The sequence below is a fragment of the Macrobrachium rosenbergii genome, chromosome 20, assembly GCF_040412425.1.
Source record: "Macrobrachium rosenbergii isolate ZJJX-2024 chromosome 20, ASM4041242v1, whole genome shotgun sequence".
Classification (NCBI taxonomy): domain Eukaryota; kingdom Metazoa; phylum Arthropoda; class Malacostraca; order Decapoda; family Palaemonidae; genus Macrobrachium; species Macrobrachium rosenbergii.
Window position 1 is genome coordinate 5,718,192 of NC_089760.1, and position 9,693 is coordinate 5,727,884.

The 9,693-nt window shown below is 36.9% G+C and overlaps 1 protein-coding gene across 1 annotated transcript; it reads left to right on the forward strand.

The window, feature by feature from the left end:
• LOC136849019 (cyclin-dependent kinases regulatory subunit-like) lies at nucleotides 1-8,536 on the forward strand. Its single transcript, XM_067121871.1, has 4 exons — nucleotides 1-205; nucleotides 2,647-2,774; nucleotides 6,307-6,386; nucleotides 7,802-8,536. The coding sequence occupies exons 1-3, from the start codon at nucleotides 147-149 to the stop codon at nucleotides 6,363-6,365; spliced, it is 246 nt and encodes an 81-aa protein (XP_066977972.1). The 5' UTR covers nucleotides 1-146; the 3' UTR covers nucleotides 6,366-6,386; nucleotides 7,802-8,536.
• The last annotated feature ends 1,157 nt before the right edge of the window (nucleotides 8,537-9,693 follow it).

The following is a 9,693-nucleotide window of genomic DNA, read 5'->3' on the forward strand; positions in this document are numbered from 1 at the left end:
CGTACGAGAACCTGGTTCGAATAACAGTTGTGTGTGTGCCACTATCCTCATTGCATCTGCATCGTGTTTGACTTGCCGGAACATTTTGAATTCCCAAACTGCCAACTCAAAACCTTATTAACTCATTTCGTCGCCTTTTAAAAACAATGAAGACAGATCAAATTCAGTATTCCGAGAAGTACGACGATGACAAGTACGAGTACAGGTGAGACGTCTTGCTTTCGACGCCGAACTAATGGCCCCATCATATGTTAACCTAAGCATTTATTAATGTTAGATATTTATCTTCAAATATAATCGCTTCTCTGAGTCAGAAAGTGTTATTTTTACTTGAATGCCACAGCCACTTGCAGGGGTGCCGGGTTCGGGATAGTAGGCTACTAGCGCCATGGGAATGGCTGTTAGAACATAGCCAAGGTTTGCTATTGGAATTTGTATGATTTTCGTATTAAGCTTAGGCGGTAGAGCTAAGTAGTAGCTCCGCGGCTGGGATTTCCTTCTAACTGTACTTTTTCTAGTTTTTTTGTTGCTAATTATGGATTTACCTTCAGTGTTTGTCGCACGAATGTAATTAACCCGTCATTAACCCCTGAAGTCCATCCAACATGGGGTTTCCATACGGGATCTTCACAAGACAGAGCATGGGTGCGTCTGTTTGGAACGGTTCATATCCTCTGGCAAGTGCAATAACTTGTTAACGTATGGGTACTGCCAACCCCCCCCCCGGCCAGTACTAAACAGGGCGATGGGACATTCCATTTGGCCAACAACAAACAAATGCACTGCCAGTATCAGTTTCCCTAGGGTAAAAAAACAGGCTCGGAGCTGATACTTAGAATCACCGCTCAGGCTTTTAACGAGACCTAAGATCATAGAATAGAAACTCCAATATTAAGTTGTAGGTTTAAAGTAAAATAATACTCAAATTCTTTGGTATACCTAGTGTGTGTTTTGGGACCTGTTGTAGATGGGGGGACGGGTCACAGTCTGTCCTAGCCTGTCCTATCCTATTGTAGTAGGCATTTCAGGGGGAGAACAACAACCAGACCTATCTTTACTTAGCATTAGCAAGGGCATCATGCCCTTCCTTTGTCAGGAAGGGGTTCCCTTTCCCCAGATTCCTCCTCCCCCCTCCAAGTAAGTCATGACCCCTTCATCTGTATAGGCTACTAACATGTGTTTTGGACATTTCTGATACTCATTTTGGGAGCATTTTAGTAGTTTTAGTTTAGAGATCTTGACCCATTCAGGCTATTTCCTACAATTATTGAGGACCACATTGGGAAACTTGTGTTTTTAGAAGGGGAAAAGAGTGGAAGACATGGTGTATTCTAATCTAACCCAACCAAGAGCACTGTGTCCTTGCTTTTAATATTCATTTTATTACGGTAATTATTTGGAGAAAACCAAGGTGAAATAGTGTTTTGTCTTATAATTGTATCTTAGGCTTGTCTGTTATAAAGCTTTGCAAAGATGTGGCCAGCTTACTGCATCCCCCCTTCAATCTGGATCTTTTAAGTTTTTCATTGGGCTAAATTTAGAGGAATGATAGGACCTAGGTAGATCTGTAATTTATACTGTACAGTCCAACCATTCAAATTACCTGTAATGTAATGATGAAATGGTTTGTCAGAAAAATGTTTGTAAATTGCCCAAGTATCTTGACATGTTATGCATCTAATTAGCTTAAACTTGGCTCTTTGTTCTATTTAATCATTTTGATCTCCCAAGATTTGAATGATCCCCAAGGCCGCAGATATGAATCAGCATCAGTTGATTCATTTAACTAAGCCATTCAAGGTTCCAGGTGGACAACTTGCCATTATCATGTATCTTAAAGACACAAACACTGTTATCTTATGTTCATATGTCATTATCCAACAAAACTAGGAGGTATTTAGGAAGTGAATATTTTCACCAACACAGAAGATTTTGTTTTAGAATTAATTTCCATATACTGTACACAAAAACACAAAGAATCATACTCCTAGGATGTTCCCCCCTTTCCAGCAGTAACAAGTCCTTTTGTGGACACACAAGGCCATGTAAACCCAACCTGCCAGTAGCTGAGAATTGCTCATCTTAGATGCAGTACTTACCAGCTTTAAAGTCAGAATGGGGCTTGCATAAAACTATGGTTATTTCAAAAATTCTCATTACTTTGACAGTAAATGCTACATATAAGAATAGTAAAGCTTTGTTCTCAGACACTAGTTCATAGGAAAATGTAGAATGAAATCACTGCAGTGTCTGATAGGTATTATAGCTTTGATATTTGGAGAAAGAAGTACATTACTAGGGTTTTTCTTTTGTGCATTTTATTTCCAGTTTGTTGTCACCTGAATGTGTTCTGAATGTATGTATGAATAAATTATATATAGTTAGAGATTTGCATCAGTGGTAAATTTTTTATATTGTGGAGTTATAAAATCATATGAAAATTCCTGTGTCTGTGTATAATTAAATGGCAAAAGTTATTTTAATGCAAGGTAGTGAACAGCCAAGGAAATGGATGATGAATGTGTATTACATATACTGTGTGCGTTAAATATCTTTTTAATTTTTATTGTTTACACTAGAATTATAATTCCTGCATAATTTAAATTCATTGTCAGTTGTTAAAATTTTTCACATTTGTCTTTATAGGCATGTCATGTTACCCAGTGATCTAGCCAAGTTGGTACCAAAGACCCATTTAATGACAGAAACAGAATGGCGCAATTTAGGTGTCCAGCAGTCCCCAGGATGGGTACACTACATGGTTCATAGTCCAGGTAAATATATAATAACTTTTGATGTTTGTATACCCAAAAAAGTATGTTTTTATGAAAACTTTATTTTAGTGTATTCACATGGGATTTTTGTAAAGTAAAAAGCAGATTCTTCTCTAATATGCAAGACCTGAGTGCACACAATGCATTTTTTCCTTATGACAAGAGTTGATGGCTATTTGCAGTAGCTGTCTTGCTTGCCCAGAAAAACAGTCACTGAAATATATACTGTAATAGCTGCAGATTAGCAAAAATCTTATTACCATCAATGTTTTTATATCTGTCCTCTCCTTCCTTCTGTTTTGTTCATTTACATCGGGCATAGTTCTTTGCCTGTGCTAGTGATTCCCAATCTTTTTAGCATTATGTCCCCAACACACTTTGCTCCTATCAGTAGGAATGGCACCCCATTATCAAAGTGGGAAGTATTTTCAACAGCTTCTTGTGTAAAGCTAAAGAATCAGTAAACTTACAAAATCTTATCCATGACTCGAACCTCTCCTAAGGTAGGAATAAAATACTGAAAGTGGTTGCTTGATGATTTCATATAAATTAACAGGTTTTGACACAGGAAAAACCTATTTTTGGTAGTAACTGTTGAGTCCTCAAGGAGTTACCCCTCCATGGTGTGCCAGCGTTCCATGGTGACTAGACTAATACCAAAGAAATATCTTTTAGCCTGGTCTTGTAGCCGGGTATTGTGTCGTAGTGATAATCACTATGACACGAGATAGAATATAATGGACTCAAAGATAAGAGGGTGTTTTCGCCTATCTTCAGCGAAGCTGAATCGAGTTTTCGAACGTCAAAACCTGCAAGAAGCAGAAGTGACTATTGCGCTTGTTTGTCCGCCATCTTGTTTATGACCGGGTCAGAAAGAGACCAGAAGTGAGTGACAAAACTACCGATTTTGTGTATTTCCACAAGTAAAGAAGAAAAGTCTCCCTTCCTGTCTGTGAGTTGGTGAGGCAGGTGCCTAAGTGGGCAGTTCATCTCATCGCCGAGCTTAAGGTTTAGCGAACACTTTGTCCTTGATTTGTTTGCCATATGGCTGAACAGAATATCTTGTTGTTTTGCTCCCCCATTCCAAACTCATTCGTTGGTGTGGAAGATGCCTTTTAGCACCCAAGGGATAACCTCAGAGTGTGTACCTTCCTCCTGAGCCTGAAAACTGAGAATCCAGAAGTGGCTGAGGAGAGATTCGAGAGCTTCTTGATCTCCTTTCTCTGGGAATTTGTAGGTGAAAATTTAGATGAGATGATCTTGTGCCCCATGAGAGTGTTGGCATACTATCTGCACTTGACTTGACATTTTAGGCACGTATTTTTACTGTTCATTAACAATAGAGGACACAAGAAACTTGTGTTCAGGAACACCATTGTTCTGAGTTTGTGAGGTGATAAGGGAACATGTAGGTCATCTGGCTGGGAGGATAATCCATTACCCCAGGATAGAGCACACCATCCCATACTTTCAAGAGGAATTTCTCAGTGGCACAGATACTGAGGGCAGATGTCTGGGTTTACCAGAATACATTTACCTCATTTTACCCCAGGGACATCACCCACAAGTTCTTGGACACCTTCTTAGCACTTGTGGTAGATGCTCAAGACTTATAGTTACCCAAGCTCCAGCAGACAGAGAAACATCTTGCCCAAGGTTCACAAGTGGCTTAAGGTTGGAGGAATAAAGGATGACTGGGTTCTCCTTCTCTCAGTATCTCATTTGCCGACAGCCCAAGAACATGTGCACACTAACCTGGTCTGATGCACGTTATGGTATTCTATCCCTTGACTTAGGTTGATGAATGTGATCCCTCCATCTCCCTTTGAACAAGTCGGGTATTAGAACATTATTTTTGGATCTCATTACTGTAAGATTGATGCCTACTAAGCTAGCTCTTTTGTTTATACAAAATTGAAGGTCCTCATCTTCTGTTTTCCTGGAGTAAGGTTTTCACAAAGACAGACTCACATATACCGCCTTTGCAGGAGGTAGTACCTGTGGGAACTGCACCAGTCAGGTGATTCTCCATATAAAAGATGTTTGTATTTTCTTAGGAATAAATCACAGTTTTTTTGGATAAACTGCCTTTTTCCTAAATATACAAACTTGAAGTCTTTTATATTAATCCTGCCTCTAACTGTCCGTGCATTTTACCTTTTGCGAAAGGCAAAAGTAAGCACTTACAGTTAGGTGGGTGGTTGCCCCCTGCCCTTACTTACTGCTAATTTCCTGCCCTGTTACCAAGCCTCAGCAACAGAACCAACTTCATATGAAAGATGTAAGGTTTTTATATCTTTGAAAAATGTACCATAATTTTTTATCTTAAAAATTTTGATTTTGATGTTGAAGAAAATTTTGCAGCTTAATGAGCAGTTTGATTTATTATTTGAGATAAAAACAACTTAAAAAGAGAAATAAATCAGAATTTCAGACTATACAGAAAATAGCAGAAAGTTTGACATTACTTCATCTCTGCAGGCATTTGAATTTCCACTTTAGGTGATGCACAAGTACACTGCATGTCATCCACAACCTTCAGTCTATTTTGGTTTTTTATTTTCACTTACTGTACAAGAGTAGAAGAATGAACCTCGCAATTATATGTAGAAAGATAAGGTTATAATAAGTTTAAGTGTATGTTTATTTAAGGTTTGGTTTGATAGGAAGATATTTTACCCATCAAGTATCCAAGGATACCACTGAGAATTACTGTATTTTTGGTGAACCTCAGCTGTCATCCTCCTTGAGTGCTTCGTGAAGTTCAAGTGCTCGAACATTTCCACAATTATGGTTTGGCAATGCATATTTAAATAACATCAAAATTGTTCATGTTAGTACGGTTCCTACCTTTTAGTTTTCTCTTGAGGGACCTTACAACAGCAAGTATATCAACCAGGCAAACAAAGATTATACCTATACAGTTTGAATTTAAGATGATATGATCTAACTTATGCTATATTTCAAGAAATAACTTTACTTCATCATTCATAAATGAAGTGAGTATATTTCTTTTGACAGTGAGTAGACAGTTATATGGAATAACAAATATTGGTGATCTGTTCCTTTGTCCTGGCAGCTATGCAAACAATCTGGTGTTTAGTCCATTGATTATGAATCGAGCCAGTGTGAAATTGGCTGTAAGTGAAGTTTGGAGTACTGTGGGCTGAGTTTTAACCACAAGCACCTCTCAAATAATATACTGTAGTGAGATTTATTAATCAAAGAATTTTTCTCTTTTGTGTTAAATCTTAAATGAAAGCTAATCATCTTATGTATTAATCTTTCCCATGTGGTCACTGCATCAAAACATATCACCAGTTATTATATCCACCTTTGATGTGGAAACTTTTTTCTCTCTCTCTCTCTCTCTCCAAAAAACTTATTTAGATTGAATGGCTTTTGAGTTATTGTTTTCCACTCAGTGGTCTGCTGAAACCACATGTACTTATTGGAATTAGTTTGCCTTTTATGATGTAGCTGTTCATGTAGAAAAATTTGAATATACTCTAATCGTCCTCAATTTTTTCAGAACCACACATTTTACTCTTCAGAAGGCCACGAACTGATATCCAGAAATCACAGTCATAGCCACTTGATCATCTTTCTGAGGTAGGTAGTATCACCACCCAGAGTAACCACTGGGGTTGGGGAGGGGATGATATTCCTGAAACCCAAAGGTCCTTTTGTTCCCTGGTTGTGTGGCTCATTTTTAATAAATACCATACAGGTAACTCTTGTTGAACAATCAGAGAGAAAACAGTGTATTGCATGTACAGTATAGTATAGTATTAGATTTTCAGAATTGCACATAATTGGTAGTTTTCTCATTAGACTAGAAATATTAACTGTATGCACACATTACATTATTAATATGCCAATTACTGTATTGTCATTATATGTATATTACATTTAATACTGTAATGTACAGCGCAGATGTGTTGTTTAACATTTGGGATACTTTCCCACCAATGGGACATTAGTTGACTTGGCTGTTAGAACATTGTAAATACTACTGTGCTGAACAAAAAATATAACATATCTTATGTATACATCACTTGAAATGATTAAAAAGCTAATGCAGTGCCTGGACTTGTATATGTATCAGCATTTATAAATTTAATTGAAAATTTGTCATATTGCAAAGCTGTATGGGTCCAATAAATAACAGCCTCAAAATTGATAGGAAATTAATTCATGAGGGGGAAAAAAACATAAGAAATTTAGCAGCATTGTGTGTTTTTCTTTTTTTCGTGGGATTCTTGGCAAAGAACAAGACACCGTCTAAACCCTGGCCCTGTTCTTTTAAATTAAAAGCTTGACTTAGATATTGGTCCAGATGAAGAGAAGAGGACTCTGTCCTGTGAGGGCTCTTAAGTATTACTTTCACAGAATGAAGTGAATTCGCGGGACTTCAAGCAGTCTTTGGTGTTCAATGAAGAACCCCTCATGCCCTCCATGTAAGAATGTCCTGGCATTCTTCCTCAGAGATCTTATATCAAGCACATTCCTCAGCTGGAGAAGAGGCTTTTCCCTCATGAAATAAGGGCAGTCGCTACTTCGTTGGCGATCAAATGAAATTCTGTTATTACTATGGCCTGTAAGCTTCCTAACTCACCGGTGCTATAACGAGGTGAAAAAATCGGTTTAGGGAACTGTAGCCACCAGGAGGGTTCACCATAAGGAGGTCCCTCCTATGGGAAGGTTCACTATGAGGAGGGGAGAAAACCGGCTTATTACCAGAGCAAAGCTTACAGACCTGTTTCTTTCCCCAGGCTCTCTCTCTCCCTCTCATTTTTATAAATTTTTCTTATGATGTTCCGGGTTACAGCAATTTTTGACTTACAGCACGCCGTTGGAATGGGACTCCCGCCATAACCCAGGGACTGCCTACTGTATACCCAAAGGGCAATATGGAGCTAGTATAATTTTTTAAAAGCATATAATTCTGGAAGTAGTCCATAATTGTGAACAAGTAGATTTGTGCTTATTAGGTGTTACATTCATTGAAGTCATGACTTTTACAGGTTTCTGTTGGCTTGGAAGTGGTCTGTCACCAGGGAATTGCAGACGATCATGCATATGTATGTTAAAGACATAATGGAAAATGTGAACAGGTTTTTAGTAGCAATAAAGAAATCATTAGTGGATGTTAACTTCTAAAGTATTGTATCCTTTAGAATGTGTAAAGGAGACTCAAAGTTTCCCTTGTTTGTCAAATAGTTAAAATTTTCATTACTTTTGGAAAGTTTCCTCTTCAACTTAACTTCATCAGGCAAAATTGTGTTGTTTCACCAGACAGAATGAGGCCTAGGTGTTTCTCTTAGTTCCCTAAGATTTTCAATAGAACTTAATTTGTTATCAGCTAGGCTCTTTTGCAAAGGAATAAAACTATATCTATATACTGACCTTTTTTATTGTTTTGTATAAAAAATCTAACTTGTTTTCCATTGGTATCATATATACAGTATTATTATTCATAGGCTACCATCTAAGACAAAGTACATAATGTTCCTTTTGGGTTGATATAAAAGCTAATTAGTTCACAATTTCATTTCCTATAAAAAAATAGATTTATTCATTAATTTGACGAATATACATTAAATTTACACATTCCTGCACTATGATGATGAAGTAACATACTCATCTTCAAGCTGAGAGTAAACCAAACCAGATTATATTTCCTTGTATCTGTCCTGTCAGAAATCTGCCTTTATTTTATCATTGTTTCGTACTTTCATATTAAAAATTAAAATTATTAAGCTTACTTTTAATATTCCTAGGTAACATTTACAACTATTGTTTGGGAGTTTCTTTTTCATCATACAAAAGATATTGAATTGAGCAAAATAGCTCCAATATTCAGCTTTGTCACTGTGTGGAATAGAAATAGAAAAAGGATGTAAAGGTTGAAAGTAGGGGAAAGATTCTGCATGTAGCAAAGCAGAGCTAGAGTTGTACAGCAGAAGATGCAGCGATTGTTGAAGTGGAGTATGTATGCTGGAGAAACATAGGAACAATTGAGACTTGACAAACTTCATTTTTTTATAGGAAGATAGAAACAAAAAAAAAAAGATAGATCATTTACAGTCAGCATGCATCACTGGTTTTCATATATTCTCCTCAGTAGCCCTAAAGAATATAGAGTAGATACACATGTATATAGATCTATTATAACTTATTAAACATATCGTAACTTACCCATCTATCAACATAAGCCGGTAATTTACTGTAAGGAACATGAGCATACCCATAAATTTCCATAAAACCCACCTGAAAAAAATTATACAAATTCATACTGCAGTAAAATCCAACAAGAAAATTTGGCATGCATGATAAACAGGATGCAATCATTATAAAAATCAAATGTTTTTAGTACAGTATTATTATTAATATTTTCTGTAGACTGTCAAAGCCTTTTAGTTTTTTCCATTATTCTGAGGTTAACCCCAAGTTTGATAGGCAGTCTTGCCTGAAGGTTTTGATCCATGTACAGGTAAGAACCAGAACCCAGTTCAAATTTATCAGTACTTGGATGCAAGTCAACATGGTTTCTCACCTATCTCCCTTCACCTTCTTGAACGAGATAAATGCTGCATTCTGTTGCTTCAAGAATGTCATTAAAACCAAGTTGGCAGGCCTGTAGCAATCTTATTTTATTGGGTATCTGAAAACATAGAGACAAAGGAAAAATTATTAGAATTTCCATTTACCATTCTAGACTTTTTAAGCACTGTTAGTTTTTTCTGTTGTGTCCTAATGACTCGATGCATCACTTTAAGCAGCAACTACATAGCGAAAATCTTGTACTACTTATTCTTAATGATGTTCAAGACTGCTGCTCCCCTGCCATTATTTGTGGCAATGATTCCATTTTGATAAAGTTGTATCACCACATATGCTTTGTGACTTACATTCA

Coding starts and splice junctions, on each gene's coding strand:
- LOC136849019 (XM_067121871.1), top strand. CDS start 147: ATGAAGACAGATCAAATTCAGTATTCCGAGAAGTACGACGATGACAAG. Junction 206..2,646: donor GATGACAAGTACGAGTACAG/GTGAGACGTCTT, acceptor TTGTCTTTATAG/GCATGTCATGTTACCCAGTG. Junction 2,775..6,306: donor CTACATGGTTCATAGTCCAG/GTAAATATATAA, acceptor CAATTTTTTCAG/AACCACACATTTTACTCTTC.